Here is a 26,539-nt window from a genome sequence, read left to right as displayed (position 1 = left end):
TACTCTGACTTATTTGTTCTGTGTAGTCGCCTCAAGAAGTATTTTAGACTGATTAATGTTGTGGTCATGGTAAGTTCTCGAGGTTTGCATAGATGATCTCTAGTGTCACAAGACACCCCGTATGATGTACTTACCTACAGGCATATTGTGGCCCCATCAGAACCCACACAAGACTAGTCTCAAAGCCTCTGTCTTGCCACCACCCCTCTCGGTGATCAACCACAGCTGCTTTGGGATGTAACCAGAATCTAGGCAGGAACATAAGCAGTGTTCACAAGTAGACCTGATGGAAGTCGTGTGTGTGGCCAGTGTTGCACAAGTGTAGACAGTAAGACCAGTGGGATTCAGAACAGTAGGCTCCCTTTTGGCTAGGACCCTTAGGGATAACTTCATGGGATACACAGAGTTTGAAGTGAGCCTTGAGGGTTGGGTGCTGTCCCATCTGACAGGCATTGATGGGGCATGTGGAACGGGCATGGAGAGTAGGGTGATCCAGAGGGAGTAAGAGGAATAGAATCACAGGGTCAAACATCAGGATGCATTTGCAGAAACAGCAAGTTTCTCAAGATTGAACTCCAGGCTAAAGATTTAAATTGCAGACATAATTTAATCACAGAAGGTGGAGTCACCAACTGGAGGCGCAGGAGAACAGGAGCTAGGAGATGACGGCGGGGATGATGCAAGCCTGAATTGGAATGATAGCTGTGATAGTGGCCAGGAGGACACAGATTTGAGAAAAATCTTCAGGAACAATCTGTGGGGCTGCCACTACTGAGCTGGGGGCCCAAGGGAGAGGAAGGAGCCCAACCACTGGAATTTTCCAGCCCGGCACCTGTGTCATTGAGGTGCCTGCCAAATGCAGGGAAGAGACACTGGTTTGGGAAGGAGGGTGCTGAATAAGCTGCTGGTGGGATTCCAGGTGGAAACGACCTGCTTTGTGATTAGTCCCAAATCGTCAGATCCACCCCTGGTATGGTGACCTGGGAGAGTGTGTAGACGCAGGCTCTCCCAGTTGTCGCTGTACAGAGAACGCTTCCCTGGACAAGGCCCCATGGCTTCCTGCACAGGCTCGTGGTCAGGCTGGGGTCATGGCAGGATGCCCGGTGCCCACAGAGATTTTCCTGGCCAGGCTCAGGCATCTATTGATGGGAGCTTCAGACTGGGATTTGGAAAGCAGGACACAGCTGCTGGGCCAGGTGCTTCTGGGAATGCAGGGATGAAGGGGACATGTTCCTTGTGTGGAGGAATTAGTGCTGTGGGTGAGGACACAGGCGTGATGGAAAGAAGTGAGGAGCGATAAGAAGGTGGCCTTATTGGCTGATTACAGAACTGGGTACCCTCAAGGTTCTGGTCGGATGTCATTTCCACCATAAAGCCTCCCTGAATCCCCCCAGCCTAGGGTTGGGTGCTGGTCCTCAGGCCTCCCTTAGCACTTCATGGCCCTCATCCCAGGGTGTAGAAATTGCCTGTGCACCTGTCTCCCTCAGTGCCTGTAGGATCCTTGGGGACAGAGATTTGTCCTGATGTATTGTGTGTTCTTAGCAGAACACGGTGGATGTTGGCAGGGAGTGTAAATCGGGTCAGCACAGGCTGCCGAGGACAGCGGCCCTGGCTTGGAGCTTCGTGCCCTTTGCTTACGAACCCTGCCAGGGCATCTGAGAAGGGGTCGATGGGAAAGCCCCTGTAGCCCATCTCAGCTGAGCATGCCCAGTTCCTCTCTGTGAAAAATGTAATTTAAAATCTGTCACCTAGGGGCTCCTGGGTCTTGGTTTCAGCTCAGGTCATGATCTCATGATTCGTGAGTTGGAGCCCTGCATTGGGCTCTGTGCTGACAGCATGGAGCCTGCTTGGGATTCTCTCTCTCACTTTCTCTCTCTGCTCCTCCCCTGCTTGCATGCACATGTTCTTTCTCTCTCTCAAATAAATACACAAACTTAAAAAAAAAAATTCTGTCTCCTAGCACATAAAAGAGTTAAAGCCCTTCATGTTTTAAAACACATTCATGCTTCTCAGCTTCATCTAGTTTTTTTTTTAATTTTTTAAAATGTTTATTTATTTTTGAGAGAGAGACAGAGCGGGAGAGGGGCAGAAAAAGAGGGACACACAGAATCCGAAGCAGGCTCCAGGCTCTGAGCTGTCAGCACAGAGCCCAACATGGGGCTCAAACTCATGAACTGCAAGATCGTGACCTGGCCCAAAGTCAGACCTCAATTGACAGAGCCCCCCCAGGTGCCCCGTCCATTTGTTCTTAAAAGTTAACAGTAGATGCATTAGCCACATGTGTCATCAAGGTCTATGAATGACAGAAAATCTTCCAGTGTGAGACAGCTGTCCATCAACTTGACCCAACTCATGATACCTGTTTTTCCTTGTTAGTATTTAATGGTGGCAGCTGTGGTGAAGTAGAAAGCAGATCAGAAAATAAAGGTTTGAATTCAGGTTTTCCCATTTATTAGCTTTGAGACCTATGGCAAGTCACTTAACCTCTCTGAAGCTGTTTCTTTATCTTCAAAGTGAGGGTAACAATAACCGATATTTGGGAAACCCATTTTATAGATCACTTGGTATATTCATTCAGATACTTACTGAACATCAATTTTATGCCCAACACTATCTAAATACTGTGGATCCATTGTCTCTGCCTTTGGGAATCCCGGTCTAGCAGGACAGGCAGACAAAACCGCATGGAAAGGTGAAAGACGTCATGGCCAGGTGCCCCTGGTCATTGCTGGAGTGCAGAGCAGAGAGCAGAGGGGAGTTAGGGGAGGCTTCTTGCAGAGGGAGCCCTTCAGGCTCATCTGAAGGACGAGTCTGAGCTGTCCAGGTGAGGAAGGTTGGGGAATGAGGGAGTAAGGAAGAGGCATCTATAATAGAAATAACAGATGATTTGGAAGGTTTGGTGGTTGTGTGTGGTGTGTGTTTGGAGGTTGCTGGAGATCAGGATATGGAATCCTTGAAGAGCCAGATCACAAACAGCCTCCAGTGCTGAGAGAAGAAACTTGAACTTTACTTTGAATACTGTAAAGAATATTGAAAGTTTAACACTATGTTTTTTGGATTATAAAAGTGAACTGTAACCATTGATAGAAAAAAAAGGAAAATACAGAAATATAAAGAAAAAGAGGACCAATCAGAGGTAACCATTAATCATATTTTGGTAAATATACTTGATTAAGGTATATGGACATGTCTACTAAATCCTGGCTACATAAAGTGCGGTCCATGGACCAGCAGCAGGGAGCTTGTTAGAAATGCAGAACCTCAGGCTGCACCCCGGGCCGAGGGAATCTAAATCCGCAGCTGGAGTGAAACAAAGATGTGTGGCAGCATGTTGTGAAGTGCTTCTTGGTGGTGCAGGAGTTCGAGGAGAGGGAGAGCCATGCTGCTCAGAGCGGGTGCAGGGGCTTTTGGAAGACATGAGGCCTGAGGTAGAGTCTGTAGAATATGTGAGATTTGGCCAAACAGAGAGGTGAGAAATGATGGATGGTGTAGTGGTCAAGATCGGATTTGGGGTTCTCCCGAGAAACAGAATAGGTTTATTGTAGGAATCGGCTCACGAGGTAATGGAGGCGAGCAGTCCCACCACCTGCTGTCCGCTAGCTGGGGAACCAGGAATGCCAGGGTATAATTCAGGCCAAACCCAAAGGCCTGAGAATCTGGAGGGCTGATGATATAAGCCCTGGTCTGAGTCCGAAAGCTCAAGAAGCAGACGTCGATGTCCGAGGGCAGGAGAAGATGGCGGTTTCAGCTCAGGATAGATTCACCCCTCCTTTGCCTTTTTGTTCTATTCAGGATCTCGACAGACTGGATGATTCCCACCCCACATTGGGGAGGATCATTTGCTTTACTCATTCAATCAATTCAAATGCTAATCTCTTCTGGGAATATACTCACAGACACCCAGAAATCATGTATTACCAGCTCTCTGGGCATCCCTTTGCCCAGTTAAGTTGACACATAATATTAACCACCACCTTGAGTCAGGCCAACCTGACTTTGTCTCTCCCCTATTTGCTTTGAGACCTGGAAACAGTTCTGATTTTCTCTGTGACTTAGTTTCTGTCTCTGTAAGATAGGTGTTAATAATTGAGCTTATATTACAGGATTATTAAAGGAGTACAATAGATAATGTATTTGAAACTCTTAGGTGGTGTATGGCATGTAATAAGTACTCCATAAGTTATTAACTATTACCAGTGTTACTACCAATATCAACAGTAAGGGTACAACACCTAGGACATTAGAAGACACTCAATAAATTGAAGTTGAATTATGTCAAATTGAGTTCCGTGTGAAGGGAGGAATATCAAAGGTACAGAGGCAGTGGAAGGCCTTCAAACCAGGTTGAAGAGCTTATTCTTGCTGGGAATGTAGAAATAGAGACCAGCATGGAGCTCTAGTTGAAGCATGACTGGTTAGACTTCCGCTGATGGGAGAGATGATAGGGACACAAGAGGAGGTGGTCAAAGACTGAGTCTGGCAATGACCATAGTTAAAGCACAGGGAGAAGAGCTGGTGAAGGAAACAAAGAATGAGAGCGGTTGCTAAAATGAAAAAGGGGTCCCTGAAGAAAGCTCTGGTGCAGGAAATGTACCAGGTGAGCCAGGAACATCTACCAGAAAGCATGGAAGTTACCAAAGACTACCGGGGTCTTGTCAGAAGGGTTTAGGACCCAACTCAGCAGAGCTTCCATTGGCCAAACATGGGATGATATGAGCACCAAGAACATAACCGAAACACATTAAATATGCCTAAATCCACGAGTAACAAAGAAACTAAACAAAGTGGTTTCATTGCTCACTTTTAGAGAATGCTAGGTAGTGATTCTGATGCTGATTCTGATTCTGATCAGTGATTCTGATGCTGATGCCACACACCCAACTAGTGTGTGGGTTTTTTCTCCCATACCACCGAGGAATTCTCTGACACCAGCTGAGTGTCCTACAATTTAATTGAATTCTAACCCTGCCTCCCTGGAGGTGGCATGGGACCCCACAGATTAATGGCTCAGTCCTACAAGACTGCCCAACCCCAACTTCAAAGCCAGTTGACAGTCCAGGGTGCGCCTGCGCTTCTGACCAACCGGCTATAGATTGGAAGTTCCAACAGCCCCCTCCCCATGTTTGATTAATTCTCTAGAGTGTAGAGTGGCTCACAAAACTCAGAGAAACATTTTATTCACTAGATTACTGGTTTATTATAAAACGATATAAATCAGGAACAGCTAGATGGCAGGGATGTATTCAGTAAAGTATGTGGGAAGAGGCGTGGAGCTTCCACGCCCTCTGGGAGTGCCACTCTCCCCTAATCTGTACGTGTTCAGCAACCCAGAAACTCTCTGAACCCTGTCTTTCTGGGGTTTTGTGGAGGCTTCATTACAGAGGCAGGACTGATTAAACTGTTGGCCTTTGGTGACTGAACATCTCTAGCCCCTGTCCCATCTCTGGAGGTCAGGGATTTGGATGAAAAATTCCAATTGTTGATCACGCGGTTTGTTCCCCTGGTAACCAGCCCCAACCTCAGGGTCTTTCCAAAAGTCGCCTCATTAACATAACAAAGGACTAGTCCCAAGAGTTTTAGGAACTCTGTGCCAGAAATGGAGACAAAGACCAAATATATATTTCTCATTATAAATCACAATATCACAGTTGGGAACCAATGGTTACTTTGAAAACTAGTAAATAAAGGGAAAGAATCAAGATTTGCCCTACTTTTCCTGTGTAAACTGTTCTTTAGCATAACCAAAAAGTTTCTCTTTACAAAAGCATTATAACTAACAATGAAGAAAATAGAATAAAATTATTTTGATTTTGCAACTAATGAAATAACGGATTGGGATAATGAGCATCAGTGAACATCAATGACCTCACAAAAGGAAAAGCAAACATGTTATGTGTATCCTGAAGAAAGACACATCAGCTCTAAAGTATTCTTACCAAAAAATTCAAACCCGAGTCTGATCAAGCTTCAGATCTGACTCCAATTCTTAGAAAGTATAGGAAAAGAGGAACACGTTAAATACGAACACAGCAAGGGACACCTGGGTGGCTCAGTCGGTTGAGCATCAGACTTCGACTCAGGTCATGATCTCGGGGTTTGTGAGTTCAAGCCCTGTGTCTGGCTCTGTGCTGACAGCTCAGAGCCTGGAGCCTGCCTCAGATTCTGTGTCTCCCTCTCTGTCCCTCCCCCGCTCATGCGCGCGCGCGCGCGCGCGCGCGCGCGCGCTCGCGCGCTCTCTCTCTCTCTCTCTCTCAAAAATAAGTACACATTAAAAAAAATATCACAGAAATATATTAGAAAAAGACTATGAGGATCCTACAAGACAAATGATCTTGCTTCTTCGATAAAAAAATAACAAGGGACAGGGAGGAAAAGGGAGAGAGAGAGACTACAGATTAAAAGAGCTGTAAGATACAGATCAATCAGTTGCACTAAGGGGACCTTATTTTATTCTAATTTGTGCAAACTAAAAAGATACCTTTATGAGATAATTGGGGGACATTTGAACATTGGATACTATGGAATTCTTACTAATTTTTTAGGTACATCTCAATTATATTTTAATAATAAAAGAGTCCTTGTCCTTTAGAGATCTATATTGAAATATTTATGGATAAAATACGTTGTCTGTGATTTACTTAAGAACAATCCAGCATTGGGGTGGCAGCTTATAGGGCTATAAATTAAACAGGACAGCACCCAGGAGTCAGATTATACTGTTCTATTTTTGTGGCTCTTTTCCGTGATAAAGAGAAAAATGGGACAGGAGGTAAAAACAATCATTTGTGCCTAGCATTCCCTTTTAAACACACTTTCACGCTCATTATTTCCCTCCAGTTTTACAACCACCCTGTCGGGAGGTAGGGTAGGTGCTGTCATCTCTACTTTATTGCTAAAGAAGGAGAGACTTGGATAACTTACTCAAGATCACACAACTGGTGTGTGGTGTCCAAGACCAGACTCCACGCGTTCTTGGACCTGGGGAAGACTGTGTGGTGCAGTGAGGATCCAGGGAGGGTCTGGCTTCTGTTGACATTGGAGCAGTCGCCAGTGTCCCACAGTGCTGCGAGTTGAGGACTGCAGAGTTAGAACACTGGCTACTGGATTTGCTAATACAGTAAGGACTTGTCTGGCCCTGGGGGAAAGCAGTTTGAGGCATGGGGAGGAGAGAGCAGATTGTAAGCGGCTTGAGGAGGTTTAGTGGTAAGAAAATGGGGAGCAGGGGAACTAGCATTGATGAAGCAGTCCCTGCTGCCTGGTTATTAATTTACACCCTCCCTGACTTGCATGGTTTGGTTTTCTTCCTCTTCCAGAAGTTAATCTCTTTATGGACTGGACTTGCAATGTTCCTGTGTCATTGTCTTTGTTTTGCGTTCCTTCCAGGAGCCGTGATGACTCCACAGATCATGGTAACGACAGTGTTGACACTCAGTTGCTGTGGGCATAAAATACGAATCTGGTAACCGGAGCATTTCTCTTCGGGAAAGTTCTTAGCTGAGAGAGGTAGGGCTTGGGTTCAGGATTACCGTTGCTTCTCTCTGCTCTCACAGCCTCTGTTCACCGGGGCCCGGGATCACAAAAACCAGTTCCCAGCCAGTGCAGACTTGTCTTTTCATCCAGGGTTTTCTTTCTTGGCTGCAGTCGTGCAGCAATGCTTTCTTCACGGTGACTTGGGGAGATTTAGTGGATTAGAGAGGGCAGAGAAACAAAGCATGAATTATCACTGTCCCAGCACAGGTGTGGTCCCTGCCCGCTGTCTTTCTGCCTGAATTCCCAGTATCTCTCTCACCAGTTCGCTTGGTGGACAGTACAATAGGGTCGTTGTGAGGTGGGTGGGGCGGTGAGGCACTGAAGTCTTCTTGAGGTGCAGTGGGCGGGGAAAGAGCCTCTCCCCCAACACTGGAGCTGGGCCATGAATTGTTGGTGGGATGCCCAACTTCACCATCTTTATATATTTGCATGACTATATATTTCATTTATAGAAGCTCTCTTTGGTTCTTTTTTTCTTCATGTGTTCTTGTTTTATGTGTGCAATTTTTTGCTTTATTTTTATAAATATTGTAAACATCCTCATGTTAAAGTCCTGTCCAGCTTGCTCACTCTCTGTCTCTCTCATTTCTTGGGTGCAAAGTCTCTCCTCTTGGATAAACCGATGGTTGTCCCTCATGGGCAATATAATGTTTGTCTGTGAGCCCATTTGAGCAGGATTCGTCTTCTGTAGAAATCCTCCAAGTGGTTGGGTTGTCTTCACGCGGTGGTTTGCATTTGACTTTTGTGTTTCTTACTGCCCCAGAACACTTTTTAGATAATTTCTTAGCCCAGGGATTTGGTACTAGGGAGCAGTGTGTGTGAGAGCCCTATAGCTTCAGGAAGCACAGGTGTGGGACTCTGATTTCTCTGATGACTTTGTTCCCCAGACCCTGGAGCTCATTCTGAGCTCTGTCTAGGATGGTAGGATGAATTTTCCGGTCTCTATCAGGGACAGTGCAACTTTTTAGTAGTTGTCTCCTTCAGGTAAGGGCTCACTTCCTGTTCTCCACTGCAGCTCTGGGTCACATGGCCTCCACTCTGGGGTACTGTTACAGCTCTGAGTTCCCTTTTTGCTTTTGGCATCTGGATATTGCTCTTTCTGCCTTTTGGTTGACCAAATATTTGAACTTCTGCAGGGAATAGCTTCCATTTTATCTAGCATTGTCTGCAGTAGGTCTTGCTGTATCTGCTCCATCTTCAATCTTGACAGAAGTCCTAGCATCATGGTCCAGATCTTTATCAAAAGGAATGGCTTTGGGCTGAATTTTTTTCTTTTTTTCTTTTCATTAAAAAAAGAATCAACATTGGGGTGCCTGGGTGGCTCAGTCAGTTAAGTGTCCGGCTCTTGATTTCAGCTCAGGTCATGATCTTATGGTTTGTGAGTTCGAGCCCCACATTGGTCTCCCGGCTGACAGCGCAGAGCCTGCTTGGGATACTCTCTTTCCCCCTCTCTCTGTCCCTCCCTCACTCCATTCTCTCTGTCTCTCAAAAATATATAAACTTTAAAATTAAAAAAGAAGAACATTGAATTTGGCAATGATTTCTTGGATATGACAGCAAAATCACGGGCAATAAAAGAAAAAATAAAGAAACTGGACTTCATCAAAATTAAAAACTTTTGTACATCAAAGGACATTATTGATAGAGTGAAAAGGCAACCCACAAAATGTGAGCAATTTTGCAAATCATGAATTTGATAAGGGATTATTATTTACAAATTCAACTCAATAACAATAAAATTATCTGATTAAAAACTGGGCAAAGTCACCAAATTATATACATAAACCATATACAGTTTTTCTATATTAATTATACCTCAATAAAGCTGGAAAAAAATGGGTAAAGGACCCAGATATATTTTTCCAATGAAGATATATACATGGCCAAGAATTACATGAAAAGATGCTCAACATCAATAACTATTGGGGAAATGCAGATCAAAATAATGAAATACCACTTCATGCCCAAAACAGAAAAATAACAAGTGTTGGTGAGCATGTAGAGAAATAGGAACCTTGGAGCATTGCTGGTGAGCATGTAAAATGGTGTAGCTGCTATGGAAAAAAGTATGATGGTTCCAAAAAAAATACAGCAATTCTACTTCCGGATATGTATTCAAAGGAATTGAAAACGGGCTTGAGCAGATATTTGTATATCCATGTTCATAACAGCACTATTCACAATATCCAAAAGGTGGAAACATTCTAAGTGTCCGTTGATGGATGAATGGATATACAAAATGAGGTATACACATACAATGGAATATTATTTAGCCTTAAAAAGGAAGGAACTTCTGACATATCCCACAATATGGATGAATCTTGAGGACATTATGCTAAGTAAAATAGGCCAGTTATAAAAAGGACAAATATTGTGTGATTTTGCTTATATGAGGTACCTGCAGTAGTCAGTTCATAGAAATAAAAAGTAGAATGTTGGTTTCCAGGAATGAGAGAAGCAGGGAATGAGGAGATAATATTTAATGTGTACAGAGTTTCAGTTGAGGAAGATGAAAATGTTTTGGAGATGGATGGTGAATTCACATTCAACATTGTGAAAAATGTACTTAATGCTTCTCAACTGTGTATTTAAAAATGGTTAAAATGTTAATTTCATGTTATATATATTTAAACACAATATAAAATAAAAAAGAATTCAATAAATTAAGAAAATTTCCAAAAAAAAATCATCTATGTGCATTAGTGGTGGCACTTTATCCTCTGCCTCTTTCTGCGGCAGGAATGGCCATGTGGTAGGGAAATACTGATGTCCCCACTCTACAATGTATCGGATATCCTCCCTGTCCTTCCAGATTCACTTTCTATGCTTCTCTGTCCTGCTTAGTCTTCAGCCTGGGTTGTCCTATGGAAGACACTGGCAGGAGATCAGAAGGTGGGAAGAGAAAGAAATTGATGTTTATTCCCTTGGCTCCTTCCTGCTTCGTGTACTCTGACAGTGGATGCATTTCTGTACCTAAGGCCACAACATCTGGGAGGGACCCCTCTCTCTTACCTGTGGCTCTTGCTGGCTTCCAGTGACTGCTCCCTTGCCTTTCCCAGTCAGGCCTGGTGGTGGAAACAGCTTCTTAACTTTGCTAGTTCTGGTGCTTTGCTATCCATCGTTGCCTCTCTTATCCCTGCCCACACCTCTGTGATAGTTTATTAAACTTTCTTTAGTGACACTTTGAGTGTGCCTGTGTTTTCTATGGGGACCCTGACTGATAAAGCACACCAAATCTGATTTTATAGCGTTATCTATTTTTTTTTTTCCCAATCTACTACAGTAGTCCCCTCTTATCTGTGAGGGATATGTTCCAAGACCCCAAGGGGTAGTACCAAACCCTATATATACTATGTTTTTTCCAAGCATACGTATCTTTGATAAGGCTAAACTTATAAACGAGGCACAGTAAGATATTAAGAACAATAATAAAATAGGACGGTTGCAATAATATACAGTAATAAAAATTATGTGAATGTAATCTCTCAAAATATCTTCTTATACTGTCCTCGCCTTTCGTGTGATGATGTGAGATGATAAAATGCCTGCATGAGGAGATGCAGTGAGGTGAATGATGCAGGCCTTGTGACATAGTGTTGGGCTGCCATTGACCTTCTGGTGGTGTGTCAGAAGAAGGATCATGTGCTTCTGGACCGCAGGTAACTGAAACCGTGGATAAAGAGGGCTACTGTAAATGCTGGGCACCACATTAAGTGCTAGTGATGTCAGGGTGCATTTAACAAGGTTCTTGTTCTTGAGTTCTCAGGCAAGTCTGGGAAGACAGACAAGTAAAAGCACCATTGCAATAGAGTGGTAAGTGCTTATGAGAGAGGTAAACCAGAGTGCTGTGACAACATAGAATAAGAACATTGAAACCAGTCTTGGCTGCAGGTGGGTGTAGTGAAGACTTCTCAAGGCGGATGACACTTGTGCTGCTCTAGAGGATGAGCAGGAAGAGGTGGAAAGGGGACAGTGGGCCTGCAGGGCAGCAAGAAGAGGTTATGAAGGCATAGAGGCATAAAGCTTCGCGAGACTGGAGGGCAGGCAGTGACCAGACCGCGATGACTCTTGAGTGCCCCAGGACAAGTCTGGTTTCTATCCTGCATGATGAGAGGAACCAATGCTGTTCTACCATGGGAGTGACCCCATCAAGTCTGCCTTTAAAACCTCTTTGATCACAGGGTGGAGAAAGGAGTGGAAGAGGTCAAACTGGGGACAGGGAGAAGAGTAAGAGAGCTTATTGCAAAATAGTAGAGGCTATCTTTTCCAAAGGAGAGGGACCAGTAATTAGCTGATTAATTAAAAGAAATCAGTTCAGGGGTGCCTGGGTGGCTCAGTAGGTTAAGCGTCCGACTTCAGCTTAGGTCATGATCTCACAGTTCGTGAGTTCGAGCCCTGCATCGGGCTCTGTGCTGACAGCTCAGAGCCTGGAGCCTGGTTTGGATTCTGTGTCTCCCTTTCTCTCTGCCCCTCCCTCCCCTCCCTCTCTCTCTCAAAAATAAACATAAAAAAAAATTAAGAAAAAGAAAAAAGAAATCAGTTCAAATGGGTATTTATAAAAGTAACAATATTTCAAACATTTACTTAAAACATGTATGGGGGCACCTGGTTGGCTCCGTCGGTTGAGCGTCTGACTTCAGCTCAGGTCATGATCTCATAGCTTATGAGTTCAAGCCCCGCGTCGGCTCTGTGCTGACAGCTCGGAACCTGGAGCCTGCTTCAGATTCTGTGCCTCCCTTCCTCTCTGCCTCAACCCACTCACATTCTGTCTCTGTCTCTCTCAAAAATAAATAAACATTAAAAAAAAAGTACGTTTACCAGGATTTTGCTATGTTATCTTTCTAGTGTAAATCATATTCATAATGATTTTTAGTTTTTTTTAATGGAAAATTTAAAGATACTTATGGGGCAATCTGAGTGAAAGATGCTTCTAGCTTTTTACCAGTTTCTTCCTCATTTGTTCATGGTTGTCTCAGATACAACTACATCAACTACAGTGATCTTCAGTGAAATTCCCTAATCAAGTCTTTGAAAAGAATTCAATTTGACTTTCATAAAAAAACTATCTATACCCATATTTTATTGGTTTATAGACTAATTAAATTTCAGGTTATAAAGAATAAGTACAACTGATATAAACAGGTTTCAGAACAACCACAAATACGTTCTTAGCGAACACATGATTTCACTGATGGGGGCTCCCCTAGAGTTATCCATTACCCTTGGACATTTGTGGTTCTTTGGTCATCAGTCAGCAGTTTTTTTAGAAAGAATGGGGAGATGGTTAAATGAATCAGTTACAAGAAAGTCTGAAAGAAGGCAACAAGGGTGGAGAGGAGGAGATGCATGTGCCAGAAGTAAAACCCAAGATGTGATGACTGGATGTGGTTGTGAGCATGAGACGCCTAGGATTATCTTCAGGTGCCTCGTTTGGACAGCTGGGTGATGGTGGTGTAACTCACTGAAACCAGGAATGAAACAAGAGCGGGTTCCAGGAGAAAGATGTAGAGTTGAGCCTTGAACAACACAGGTTTGAACTGGGCGGGGTCCACTTACATGTGAATCTTTTTCAGTAAATATATTGGAAATTTTTTTTAGAGATTTGTAACAATTTGAAAAAACTCATGAACTGCATAGCCGAAATATCAAAAATGTTAAGAAAGAGGTATGTCATAAGTGCATAAAATATATGTAAATACTAGTCTATTTTATTACTTCCTGCATAAAGTATACAGAAATCTATTATAAAAGTTGAATTTTATCAAAACTTACACACACTTACAGACTGTATGTGGCACCACCAAGAGAAATGTAAAGTGTAAAATGTAAAGTGTAAAAATGCAGTATGAAACGTCATAGAACTCATTGTAGTATATACGCTACTGTAATAATTTTGTAGCCACCCGTTGTTGTCATTGCAGAGAGCCCAAATGTTTTGAGTGTCCCAGTATCTGCACAAAACACTGTGTGATGCTAATACCACCACCTGAACAGTTGCCTGGCTGGTAGATTGTGTATTGTAGTAAAAAGTAATCTCTTGTGGTTCTTGCTATTAGTAATTAAGTTTATGGGGAGTCAAAAATTATGTGGATTTTCAGAGGTGCCTGGGTGGCTTAGTCAGTTGAGCGTCTGACCCTTGATTTTGGCTCAGCTCATGATCTTGCAGTTCATGGGATCGAGCTCACATTGGGCTGGCTACACCAAGCCTGCCTGGGATTCTCTCTCCCTCTGTCTCTCTGCTCCTCCCCAGCTCACACACGTGCACTCTCTGTCTTTCTCTCAAAATAAATAAATAAACATTGTTTTAAAAAGTTACATGTGGGTTTCTGATTGTGTGCGCATTGGTGCCCTGACTCCTGTGTTGTTCTGGAGTTGACCGTAGAGTCCAGTTTCAAACATGTTTGTTTGAGATACGTGTTCCTTAGTGGGTGTGCGCCTTGTATTTGTAGCATCCGTCTCCCCCACCTGACCCACTCTCCCCAACTCTTGGTTCTGTACTTTGGGTGGGACCCCACCCCAGTTCCAACTAAGGTCAGGTACACGGTTCAGGCTCCCACTGATCTCTGCATGGCAGGCCTGCAGACCCACTGATTCACCTAGGGGTGGAAACAGCCCAGGAATTTAGAAAGACACCATCCTTTTGGCTGTGCTGAAGCTAAAGCTGTCCCTTGGCTGTTCAGTTATATGAGTCAATAAATTCCTGCTCTGCTTACAGTTTAAACTGAATTTCCTGTCAGCTGCAACAAGAATCCTGGCTGTGGGACAGCCAGGTAGAGATGTTGGGTTCAACCAATGACTTGAGAATTCTAGAGATAGATTTGGGCTGGGGATATATAAATGTAAGTCATGAGCGTATAGGTCAATGCCATGAGTTTGAAGGTCACCAGGAAAAACAGAGGCCAGTTAGTTTGAGTGCCATGACACGGGAAGCACACAGCATGATCCTACGTGGAAGGGCCCCCTCATCCCTACCTCGTATTGCGAGGTTTCCTGGAGGAAAAAAACATGTAGGCTGAGAAGCCAGGGTAAGGGGAACCATACCTGGGAATGGGTGTGGGGAGGGTGGGACAGAGCTCCAGGCAGAGAGCTCAGGCCAGGAAGTGAGTGCAGCCCAGTGTGTTGAGAAAAGTAAGGGTCCTGATGGCTGGAATGTAGAGGGTGCCCCTGTGAGGGCAAAGCAGGGGAGGTCCAATGCGCAGCAAGCTGAGTGGGGGCGCATTGTGTCCCTTATATGCCCAAGAGCCCCAGGGAGTCTGCCAAAAGGCTTTAAGCTGGAGAGCAATGGCATCAGAGGCTTCAGGAAGGAGGGTCTGGAGAGGGGCAGGGCCACAGAGGAAGGCGCTGCTGTATCCAGACAGAGGCTGTGGTGCCTGGGTCAGGGGGAGGCTGGAGCGGGTTTGAGGGCTATCTTGGTGCATTCGATGAGCTTGAGGGCTTGGGTGAATGTGAGGAGTGACTTCCATGTTTCTGGGCAGGGTGGCTAGGTGGACGGAGGTGCCATTTCCTGAGATGGGGGCAGTGGAGGAGGGGCCTGCTGGGGGCTTGGGAGCACGGTGAGTTCAGTTTGGGGTACAATGAACCAGAGTGCAAGTTTCTTGAAGACAAGACTCTTCTCTGCCTTATTCACTCTGGGAATGAATACACAGATACACAGAACAGTCTTACACATTTTAAGTAAATCTTTAATACTTGAGTACGTGAAAGATACCTGTATTATTTTATTAAAAAAATTTTTTTTTAATGTTTGTTTCTTTTTGAGAGACAGAGACAGAGTGTGATTGGGGGCAGGGGGCAGAGAGAGAGACACACACACAGGACCTGAAGCAGGCACCAGGCCCTGAGCTGTCAGCACAGAGCCCGACCCAGGGCTCAAACCCATGGACCATGAGGTCATGACCTGAGCTGAAGTTGGACACTTAACTGAGCCAACCCAAGTGCCCCATGTATTATTATTCTTAAATGTTTATTTTTGAGAGAGTGTGAGTGGGGGAGGGGCAGATAGAGGGAAGGGGGGACAGAGGATCTGAAGTGGGCTCTGCACTGACAGCAGTGAGCCTGATGTGGGGTTCGAACTCATGAACCTTGAGATCATGACCTGAGCCAGAGTCGGGCACTCAACCGACTGAGCCACCCAGGCGCTCCCAAACCTGTATTATTTTATATGGAGAAATCTAGGAGGCAGCATTGGAGCTCAGGAGCTAGAAGTGGGTTGAGGAAACAGATTCGCGTGGTCATTGGCCTCTACTAGTAAATGAAGACCAGAGTAGGCGAGATGCGCAGGCAGAGTGTGAGGCCTGGGAGGGAGGCTCTGCACACGGTGTGGAGAAGCAGCAGCTTTGAAGGACTGTGATTGTCTGATGTGGCTCCTAACCGTAATCTTGTCCTGCTCCTCTTCCCCGACCTCTCAGACTCTCCTCTGTTCTCCTTTGCTCAGTCTTCTTCCTCTTACTTCCTCCTACCCTTAACTGAGGGAATGCCGCCAAGCCCTCCTGTTTCTCAAGCCAGGTCTTCTCCCCAGACTTCAAATGCAGATGCCAACTGGACCTACTAAGGGCAGTTTAAATACAGCAACCCTCACTGAGCTCATCACCACTTCCCCCAACCAGTGCCTTCTGTCTCTCTCCATGATGTGGAGTGAGGTCTCTCTCCATCACTCACCTTCCAAACAGACACTTCAGGTAGTTGTTTTCAATCTTGAATTGGAAGCTTGGTACAGATTGGGTCTGTCTTCTTTCAAAACTCGAAGGAGCCAAGCAAGATTTCTCAGTTAGTTCCCTCAACCTGATGTCCTAAAGCCACGGCTAGTGACTTCTTGGTAGAACAGCAAATCAGCCAGTAAACTTAGGGTGCCTGATGTTTTTCCATCTCTTCCCTGGCTCAGTGTACTTTGGGATAATAACACTTTTTAATGAATTAAGGAACTTATCCAAGAAGTAGTTACAAATTCTACTCGAAAAATTTAGGGACTTGCCAGCCTAGGCACTGGTCTTCATTCTGGAATGTCAGAACCAAACAAGCAGTCCCAGAAATGGTCTGATTCATTCTATTAATTTATGAGGGAAGAAACTGCAATCCAGAGAGATTTTTACTAAGAAAACTCACACAGATGGATAAGGAATCTGAAGGCCTCTGGAAACAACTGCTTTCACCTGTGCTGCTTAGGGATGCAAAAACACACTTCTCTTGAGCGGGGGAGGGGTAGAGAGAGAGGGGGACACCGCATCCAAAGCAAGTTTCAGGCTCTGAGCTGTCAATACAGAGCCCGATGCAGGGCTTGAACCTATGAACCACAAGATCATGACACGAGCTGAAGTTGGGCACTTAACCAACTGAGCTACCCAGGCGCCCCATATTATTTTTAACCCTGGGTCAGCCTTCTGGTCCCTTTTTCTAGGCTCTTTCCCTGCTGCTTTATCAGAGGGCTTAGAAAATGAAGACTAATGTTGACACTGGCTCAAGTCCGATGTAAATAAGGAAACCCACATCCCAATACAAAGACCTTGACCACATTGGCCTCCTTTCCATTCCTCCAGCGTCCTGCTCTTTCTCACCTCAGAACCTCACTGTTCCTTCTCGTGGAAGTCCCTCCTCCATCTTTCCAAATGTTTGCTTTGTCTCATCCTTCAGATGTCAGCACACATGAGATCTCAGAAGAATGCCCTCCCCAGCCCCTGTAACCTGTAACATACCACCTTGTAGTCTTTCCTCCATAGGATTTATCTAGTTGTCTTGTTTGCTTATTCATTGCCTCTCCCCTCTCCCCCCTGCCCCAGAAAGTCAGCTCGGTGAATGAGGGACCTTGTCTGTCTTGCCGACTGTATCCTCAGAGCCTGTGGTAGTGCCTGTAGGAGGGGTGAATAGACACTTATTGAGTAACAAGTGACATTTCTCCATCAGTCTGAGTGATCTGGAATGATTCTGTTGGTACCGTGAGTCATACTTACAAATACACCAAAGGTGTATTTTCACTATTTACTGTGCAGTTCTGGGAACTGCTTCCATCAGGCTAATCCCTCCCACGCTGCTTCCTCCCTGGCACAAATGTACTGACTCTCTAGCGTAAATTTTAAAAAACGCCATTTCTTTATTTACCACCAGCAGGACTGGCCTGCACGGGGCAGTGGATGCTCTGGGCTCAAGGACGTGTAGGAAGTGATGAGGAGATGATGACTGGGAGGCTGTTTTGAAGGAAAGGGGGTGGTCTGCAGGCCAGGCCCAAGAGCCCCCCTCAGATTTACTTCTGGAAATGGGTAGACCTTAAAAAGGAGTCGTGGCAAGCTATGGCCAAGCCGCCAATAAGATTAAGAAATTCTTGGAAGTCCAGTTGCCCATCGGAGTTGGTGTCAAGTTTCTTCATCATGCGGTCAAGGACACCAGGGTCCTTCTGGTTCTGCAAAGGTAATAATAACCATAATAATGATACTATTAATGGTACCTGACCTTGCACTTTCTAAGATACTTTCAGTTATGTTGCCACATCTCATTCTCACAAGAGTGTGAGGTACAGGCTAGGGGTTAGTAACACTCCCACTTCCCAGACACAGTGACAGACTCAAACAGGGAAGTGACTCGCCTAAGAGGAAGACCTGTGCCTGGAACCCAAGTTTTCTGGCTCCCATTCCCGGGTTCCTCTGTGACAGTCAGGGGTTATTCAGTGGTATAAAAGTAGTGGCACACTTTTTCAACTGTCACCTGCCACTCCAGTATACAAACTGCACAGAAGTGAAGCGATTTGAAGTGGAAAGAAGACGCAGGTCCTGATCTGCCTCATCTTCTACTCCTCTGAGCTCCCCACACATATACACACTTACAGCCACTAGCTACACTGGCTGTTTAAATTAGGGACTTAGAAATCTGTCCTTGAGTGGCACCTGTGTCTGGTGGCTACCACACCGGACTGTGCAGGTAGATACAAAACATTATTTCCAACATCACAGAAAGTTTTATGGGACAGGGCTTCCCTAGAAGCTTTGGGATGGAGAAATCAAATTTGAAAACTATCCTTTTACACCACTTACTGTTTCATATGCTCCTTCCCTAAATGAAAGAAACAAATCAACATTCCTTGGGTCATGTAGTTTGAGAACTTTGATCTTTAAAACACACCGTGTTCAAAGAAAAGAAGGAAAGGTCCTTGAATGGTTACTCAGAGCTCACTTGAGGCCTGAGGGCTCCGCCTCTGCCGTGCAGGTCCCTGGCTTGGAGTGAATGAAGAGGAGGCAGGGGTGGGGGAGTCAGCTGCTGGGCCCTCACTCCCAGCCATTTTGTCAGGGTCTTTGTTTTGAGCTATGGGTAGTCTGGGGGGAGGGGCTGGGAGCAGTACCTTTGTGAAGGCAGCCAGCTCTGTATTCATGAAGGTTAGGAACTCTGTCTTGGAGAGTTTGCAGCTATTACCATCCTTTCCAGCATACCTCTGGAAAACAGCAATCAGAGACTCGATGCACCGCTCAGTCTCAGTAGGGCTGGACATTTTTGCCTTGAGAGAAGAAAAGTCAGGGTTCAGACAAGGGCTGGATGCTGGAGAACACTCCAGAGAATCTCATACCTTCATTTTGGGCTAAAGGAGTTTCCTAAAAGACTAGGCTGTTTTTTAGGGGGCAGAAGAGCCCAAGACAAACACTGAAGGTCACATTCCATGAGCTTCCCTCCCATATCACATGTTTATTCTGGGTGAAATATAGTGAGGGAACACATGGAGCACGTGGGTGTGTCTAAAAGCAGTAGACTGGGCGCCTGGGTGGCTCAGTCGGTCAAGCACCCGACTTCGGCTCAGGTCATGATCTCACAGTTTGTGGGTTCGAGCCCCACAGTGGGTTCTGTGCTGACAGCTCAGAGCCTGGAGCCTGCTTCTGATTCTGTGTCTCCCTCTCTCTCTGTCCCTCCTCTGCTCATGCTCTGTCTCTGTCTCTCAAAAATAAACAAACATTAAAAAAAAATTTTTTTTTTTAAAGCAGTAGACTGTCTGGATGAGTGTGACTGCAGCAGGGTTGTAAACATGTATAACTATACACCCACAAATCCATATGTGCACCAAGCACTATTTGGAGATTAAATAATTTCCTATTTTCTTTTTTTAATATATATATTTAAAATTTTTAACATTTATTCATTTTTGAGAGACAGAGAGAGACAGAGCATTAGTTGGGGAGGGGCAGAGAGAGAGGGAGACACAGAATCTGAAACAGGCTCAGGCTCTGAGCTCTCAGCACAGAGCCTCATGCGGGGCTCAAACACGTGAACCTTGAGATCATGACCTGGGCCAAAGTCGGATGCTCAACCAACTGAACCACCCAGGTGCCCCAACAATTTCCTATTTTCTAAGCAAATATAGAGGCTACTGTGATAAATGAAATTCAGTTCTTTTTAAAGCAATACCGAATTCCTGGGACTCCTGCATTTTCTAGAAGAAAACTAAATGCATAGTTATTATTGTGTGTGGGGTAGGAGATTTGGGAGCTTTTTGGATGTTCAAAAGCAGCTTTCATATTGAAGGTTAAGAACCATTAATTTTACATGGGAGGAAACAAGAGCCACGAGAAGGGAATTGACACAGTAGAGCCATCCCTAGAATTTCAGCCTCCAGGTCCCTATCTGCAATCCTTGGCCTTTGTTCCTTCTTCCAGATGCCACTAATTCTTACAGGAATGGCCAGAGGAACTTCTCTGGTCACGTCAAACCACAAAGGTTGATCTCAGGAAGGGAGCTCTCAGGTTGCCACTCATCAGTTCCCCTGGCATCTACAGAGCTGGACCTCATCGGTCCAGCTCCTCCACCAGGAGGAGCTGGAGGGTCAAATTCTGTGCTGGCCTCTGCCTTCCTTACAACAGAATTCTTGAGGGAAATTTTCTATTTTGCAGAGTCTTCAGGTCATTTCTGCCTTCACCTAGGGCCCCCTGGTGGTTCAGACATCAACTACAGGCTTTCTGGAAAAGTTGCCAGCCACACCCTTCCTCTCGGGCTTTACTAAACTTCAGGTATTAATAATGATCTTTGCTTGGATGGTGACATTTACAATTAGCCTTTACCCCTTAATTTGGTCTTTGCATGGACTTCCTGGAGCTCAGAGCTGGGACCCATAATTAACATGCTTCGGATTGATCCGAGCCCTTAGGGGCACAGCTTTGGGCTCCTTCCTTCCTCCCCACTGCCCCGGCCGCCCCAGGCTTTTCATCTGCAGTGTCTCCACGATGTGTTTTACCAGCCTAGCTGAGCTCACTGCTGCCCTTTGCAGGTGGGAGCATCTGTAAAGCCCTGTCCAGAGGTGGGTTCTAGTGAACTCTTCTGGAGATGGATTCTTTCCCAACAGTCATGTTGTTGGAATGCTTTCTTTTTTCTCAGAGAGAACTTTTTTTTTTTTTTTTTAAGGAAAGAAAAATGTCCAGGGTTTGGGAGTGAAATAGAATACCATCATCTAGAAACAGAGGTTTTTGCACAACAGTCTTCCTTATCAGGACTAAAATTTCACTGTCTTAATGTGTCAGATGACAGGAAGAAGGTCAGCTGGAAGGACATGCCATATAGGGTAAAAGATTCCAGGCTGAGGATTAAGGGCTTTGTGACCTTTTTCTAGGCCTACAGATGCTCCTCTGCCCCTTTACCTTGGGGAATTCTGATTGCTTTGCTTCTCTAGTTTCAAAGTGGCTTTCTGCTTTATTTTTTTTTTCCTCCTTAACACCAGGACTATAATTTAGACCATTTTTTTCCCCTTCTTGAAAACTGTTGCTATCAGCCACACATGGAAAAAATTAAAACCTCTGTATTTCTTCTCAGAAGTAATTTTCCAGAGTGAAAGAAAGAAACACAATTACCGAATTACTACTAAAATGGAATTGTAAAATTTGTAAAGCTGGAGGGAGTTTGGGAGATGGTTCCAGAGAAGGGAGGCCCAGAGACAGGAAAGCTTTGCTCAAGGTGAAGCAGAGAGGCTGAAGAGAGGAGAACAAGATCTCCTGCCTGGAGGCCAGCACTCCCCACAGCTCACTGCACCCTCACAGTTGTATTTGGCACCATGATAGGAAGGAGAAAATGGTGTGAGGTAAATGGATACAGTGAAAGAATTTTAAAAATGCATTCCGAATACTCAACATTTGAGGAAAGGGGGAAGAAAAAGGAATGTGAAAAAGAAGTAACACTTGAAAGATTCCAGCATTGCTGTTGTCATTCTTAACCAAAGTGCTTCCCCCAGCCCCACCCCAGCGAGGATCCATGGAGGCATCCACCTTCCTTCAGGGCAGTCCTTCCCAGTCTTCACCACCTATTGGTGCTGGGTCTGCCTTTTCAAGGTTCCTTGGGACATTGTTACTCCCTTCTTGCATGGAAAGGAAGGAGGGAAGAGTGGGCAGGGATAAAGGCTGGCAAATGTGTTGTGTAAAGGGTCAGATGGTAGATATCTTAGGCCACTGTGGTCCATGTTGTCTCTGTCACTCTTTTGTAGCGGGACAGCAACTACACAGACAACTCATAAGTGAACGGGCGTGGCCGTGTGCCAATAAAATTTTATTTATGGTCAATTAAGTCTGATTTTCGTGTCACTTCAGGTGTCACAAAGTATTATTCTTCTTTTGGTTTTCTTTCAACCAGTTAAAAACGTCAAATCCATGTGTAGCTTGTGCAGGGGTCAGAAACCCTATTTGGCCCGCGGGCAGAAGTTTGCTGACTCCCTTCACGAAAGGGGTCAAGCAGGAGGTAGATTTTGGAGGTGGCCTAATGGAAACGCTAGAGAGAGAATTCAAAGCAGGTTGGCAGGAGCTGAGAAGAGAAAAACAGATGTTGGCGTGAGTGCCTGAAAAGGCGGTGGGTTCAAAGGAGAAGGGAAGGAAGAGGGGCTTGGCGGGGACCGGGCTCCTCCCACCGTCTGGGCTGCGTCCGGCTGGCTGGCAGCGGCTTCGGTTTCAGGCTTTGGGGTCTTGGCCGGTTGCCGACAGCTTACTGAAACCGATTTTCCCCGGGGCTCTGACGACTCAGTTCTGAGAAGTGCCCTTCCTGGTCTACAAAAACAACCAGTGCTGACGGATCTCCCCCGCCGCGTCCCGCCCTTCTTTAACTTTTCTGGTCTCCCAGGCTTCCCGGAGCCCGGGGGCGGGCCAGGGGCCCAGCGCGACCCCGCGCCTCGCCCCCTTCCCGGCCGAGGGGGATCGGGTAAGGGGAGCAGCCCCTCTTCCCCCGGCTCGCACCGCATCCGCGCGGCGAAACCAGAGACCCTCTGGTGGCCGCCCCTCGTCTGCTAGCACAGGAGGAACCTACGGCTGCTTTCCTTGCAGCCTCTACCCCAGTTCCCTCCCACGACTGACTTTCGCGGCTCGGCTTCCCGCTACGTCCCACAGGAATGAAGGATCAGCGTGGCGGCAAGCACACCGAGCCTTTTTTCCTGTCTTTGCGGAGGCAGACACGACAAAGGTCCGGCTTACCATGTCTGCGCGGAGCGGTCGCGGGCGCTGTGGCGGGGCAGCGGCGGCGGCAGCAGCGGCAGCGGCGGGCTGTGAGCTCCGGGTGGCGGGCGCGGGCGCGGGCTCGGGCTCGGGCTCCCACCTCTCCCGGGCCCGCCTCCGCCTCCGCCCCCCGGGCGCAGATCCGGACTTGTCCGCCCCGCCCCGCGCGGCACCGCCCGACTCCCGAGCCCGGCTCCCGGCCGGCCGGTCTCCACCCCCAACCCCTTCCCCAAACCCCCTCCCCGGCGCAGATACAGACCTGTCTGTCCCGCCCGCGTGGCCCAGCGCGCCGCTCACCCGAGACCCGCCGTCTCTCCCTGTCCCTGAAAGATTCTGGACTTTTCTGAATTAAAACTTATGCATGGCGGTCTTGGGTGTGGTGTGCCTGATATCCGTGGCTCTTTTCCGCGAACGAGCTCATTCCGGTTAGAGAGGCAGAAAGATCCGTTTAAAAACGTGCAGCACGGAGTGTGGGCCGTAATTGTAGAGTGGAAGTTCCCTAGAAGCCAGGGCTATCTATCCCTTCACATTAAAGAGGGCTAATACACGGTGGTGATTTGTGCCAAGTGGAGTACCATTGTCTCAAACGTCTCCCTAACCGAAGACAGTTAAGCCCACAAAACCTCAAACCACTGCAATTAAAAACGGAGCGGTGTGAGTAGGGATTTATCTGTGTGCACTGGGCAGTGGAGCTGGGAGTCATGTTGAGAATCAGAAGCTCTGGGTTCTACTCGTGGGCCTGTTAACTTGATTGCAGTACTTTTGACAAACCTCCTCTCTCCTCAGAGTTCCATCTCCTTATCTGTTAAAAGTAGTGACGTTGGGGGCGCCTGGGTGGCGCAGTCGGTTAAGCGTCCGACTTCAGCCAGGTCACGATCTCGCGGTCCGTGAGTTCGAGCCCCGCGTCAGGCTCCGGGCTGATGGCTCGGAGCCTGGAGCCTGTTTCCGATTCTGTGTCTCCCTCTCTCTCTGCCCTTCCCCCGTTCATGCTCTGTCTCTCTCTGTCCCAAAAAAAAAAAAAAAAAAAAAAATGTTAAAAAAAAAAAAAAGTAGTGACGTTGCCTTTCCTGTTTCATAATATTGTTATAACTGTCCAGTGAAATGAGAGCTTTGTGAGGGCTTCAAAAACTGGAGTGGATGGTGTAAATTGCTTCCTGACATCTGCTGTCACTTCTGAGCAAATCTGCCTCTCAGCTACTGCAGACTCACATTCTTTTTTCTTTAAAAAAATTTTTTAAGTATGTATGTATGTATTTATTTAGAGATAGGGTGAGCAGGGGAGGGACAGAGAGAGAGGGAGAGAGAGAATCCCAAGCAGGCTCTGCCCAGTCAGCATGGAGCCCAAGCGGGCTTGAACCAACTAATCCTGAGATCATGACCTGAGCCAAAGTTCCGCGCTTAACCAACTGAGCCACCCAGGTGCCCCATCAGACACACATTTTCTTGAATCCACTTGAAAGCCCCACCTGAGCCCCACACTCAATACAAGAAGTAACCTGCTTCTTTCCCATCTACCCCTTCTCTGCTAGTAGTACTGCCATTCTGCCATTCTTCTCCAACTTGAGAACTTTGGATCCAGGTTTTGACTCTAAATCCCTTTCTTATCCCCAAATCTTATCAAGTACCAACTCCTATCAATTTTATTTTTTTACTCTTTTGGATCTCCCCCCATATTTTCTATTTCGACCTCCAGTGCTCTAATTTTGATTTTCAATCCCTCATTCCTCCAGTTTCTTAACTGGTCTCTTGCCCCACTAATCTGTTCTTTTGACTGTTAAAAACACATTTTCCTGACAAACAGCTCTGATCAATTGCCTACTTAGGAAGCAAACCATGACAAAAGGATGAAACAAAATGGCGCCCTGTTGCTTTTTATATAAAATATGAACTTCTCAGCCTCTATCTGGACGGGAAAAACTTCTTTTACCAAGTGAATGAATGAATTCTTCACTTTATTCATTTAACAAACATTTTTGGAAACCTATGTGCTAAGCCCAGTATAGGCACAAGACATACAAATATGAATATGATATAGTGTCTGCCTTTGAGGTGGTCTGTGGATAGACTTTAAACCCTTGGTAGTTTGGGGAGTGTTCCATGGATGGCTACTGAGGTCCACAAATACCCTTAAGTTATATATGAAATTTTCTGCATAAGAGATTTTCCTTCTGGGGAAGGATCTATAGCTTTCATTTGATTCTTAGAAAAATCTAGGATTAAAAAATATTAAAGAATCATTAGTCTAAATGATTCTATATGTGAATCATGGGGCCTTTTATACCACAATCCTCTTTAAAGGAAAGCACCTCACTTATAGCCTCTGCTGAAGGGTCAGCCCCATTGGTGACTTTTTGCATGATTTGACCCTGTGCTCACTGTCACAGCTAATTGGATTGAGGCTAGCTCTGGACTCAAGGAATGACAAACCATAGAATGGACAGTAGTGGATGTTTCATGACATGACATGGAAAGATGAGCTGAGGCAACTCAGCTTCTTGCCCTTGGGAAATTGAAATTAGAAACACATAGAGAATTAGATGTTTAGAAGAGCTGAAGCTGAACATTTGCGTAGAGAGACTCATGAGGTCATGGCAAATCAAAATTACAAAGAGGTGGACACTATGAATAAGTAGAAGCTATGAAGTTCAGAAAGAGTGTACAGAATAGAGGGGAAAATAAATGAATTGCTAACTAGAAATAAAAGAGGTAGCTACTTGGATATTGGCTGAGTTGCATAAATGGTGAAGCACTAAGAACCAGAGCCTATAGTCCAACTTTACTAGTGTTCTTGTCCTTCCTGAACCTGGTTGTTCCATTTTCCTGATTTTCTGTAAGATAGTTATTCTTTCAGTAACTCTTCTGCCCCATGAAGTAGCTTGAGTGAAACCAAAGAAAAGAGCTGAACCAAATACGTATGAATTGTCTGGAACCAGGCTGGGGCATCAGCTCCTTCGGGTCAGGGCTGCCAGGGCTGGGCAGCTGCCCAGGGTCATGCTGAGCTGGGTTCATTACCAGGTTTTCATCAAAGGAGAGTTCAGGATAGATGGCAGGCAAAGGTAGATTTGGCAAAGTAGGTAAATAGTGCATCAAGCTAAAGGGCTAAAGCAGGTGAGGAGCTGAGGACAAGTGCGGGCTGGTAAACTGATGCCAAGAGACTAAAATGAGGTACAGATGAGCAAAAGGGCTATTCAGAAAATAAACGTGGGGAGTTTTTTTATGTGCAACCTGAGCTCTGTGCAGCATTGGGTAGATTCTAAAATGGACACAATAGAGTGTGACAGACATAATAGTTGGGTGTGACCGAGGTACAGTGACAACGCTGGGGAGAAAATGAGTGGTTAATGTTGTGGGAGCAGGGAAAGCATCATGGAGAAAGTGCTGCCTGAGCTGCTGTTTAAGGATGCCTGAGAATCCACCAGGCGGATGGCCCAGTGGTGAGGCTGAGTGAAGTCAGGCACTATGGCAGTTTTTCCGATGACAGACTTGAGCTACAGTGTGGGGTTCAAACCCACTATCTCTACGAGCTCCAGCGAGACATTTATCTGCTCTGTGCCTCAGTTTCCTCATTTCCGAGTGGAGAG

At 45.8% G+C, this 26,539-nt stretch overlaps 1 protein-coding gene across 2 annotated transcripts; it reads right to left on the bottom strand.

The window, feature by feature from the left end:
* Positions 1 to 17,590: 17,590 nt before the first annotated feature.
* Positions 17,591 to 23,093, bottom strand: S100A11 (S100 calcium binding protein A11). 2 transcript variants are annotated; one of them, XM_058715734.1, is made up of 3 exons: positions 22,938 to 23,093; positions 18,854 to 19,006; positions 17,591 to 17,920 (listed from the first exon to the last, which is right to left on the bottom strand). In XM_058715734.1, exons 1-3 carry the CDS (start codon positions 22,938 to 22,940, stop codon positions 17,765 to 17,767), a joined length of 312 nt encoding a protein of 103 aa, XP_058571717.1. In that variant the 5' UTR covers positions 22,941 to 23,093; the 3' UTR covers positions 17,591 to 17,764. The 2 variants fall into 2 exon arrangements, with proteins under 2 accessions (XP_058571717.1, XP_058571716.1); XM_058715733.1 differs by lacking the exon at positions 22,938 to 23,093 and adding an exon at positions 21,722 to 21,760.
* Positions 23,094 to 26,539: the final 3,446 nt, after the last annotated feature.

Source organism: Neofelis nebulosa, chromosome 2 (genome assembly GCF_028018385.1).
Source record: "Neofelis nebulosa isolate mNeoNeb1 chromosome 2, mNeoNeb1.pri, whole genome shotgun sequence".
Taxonomy (NCBI): domain Eukaryota; kingdom Metazoa; phylum Chordata; class Mammalia; order Carnivora; family Felidae; genus Neofelis; species Neofelis nebulosa.
Note: the sequence above shows the minus strand (reverse complement) of the source record. Positions and strands in the feature narration are given on the sequence as shown.

Coding starts and splice junctions, on each gene's coding strand:
- S100A11 (XM_058715733.1), bottom strand. CDS start 21,745: ATGCCTCCATGGATCCTCGCTGGG. Junction 19,007..21,721: donor CTCCATGGATCCTCGCTGGG/GTGGGGCTGGGG, acceptor TCTTCTCTCAAG/GCAAAAATGTCCAGCCCTAC. Junction 17,921..18,853: donor AGCTGGCTGCCTTCACAAAG/GTACTGCTCCCA, acceptor TTACCTTTGCAG/AACCAGAAGGACCCTGGTGT.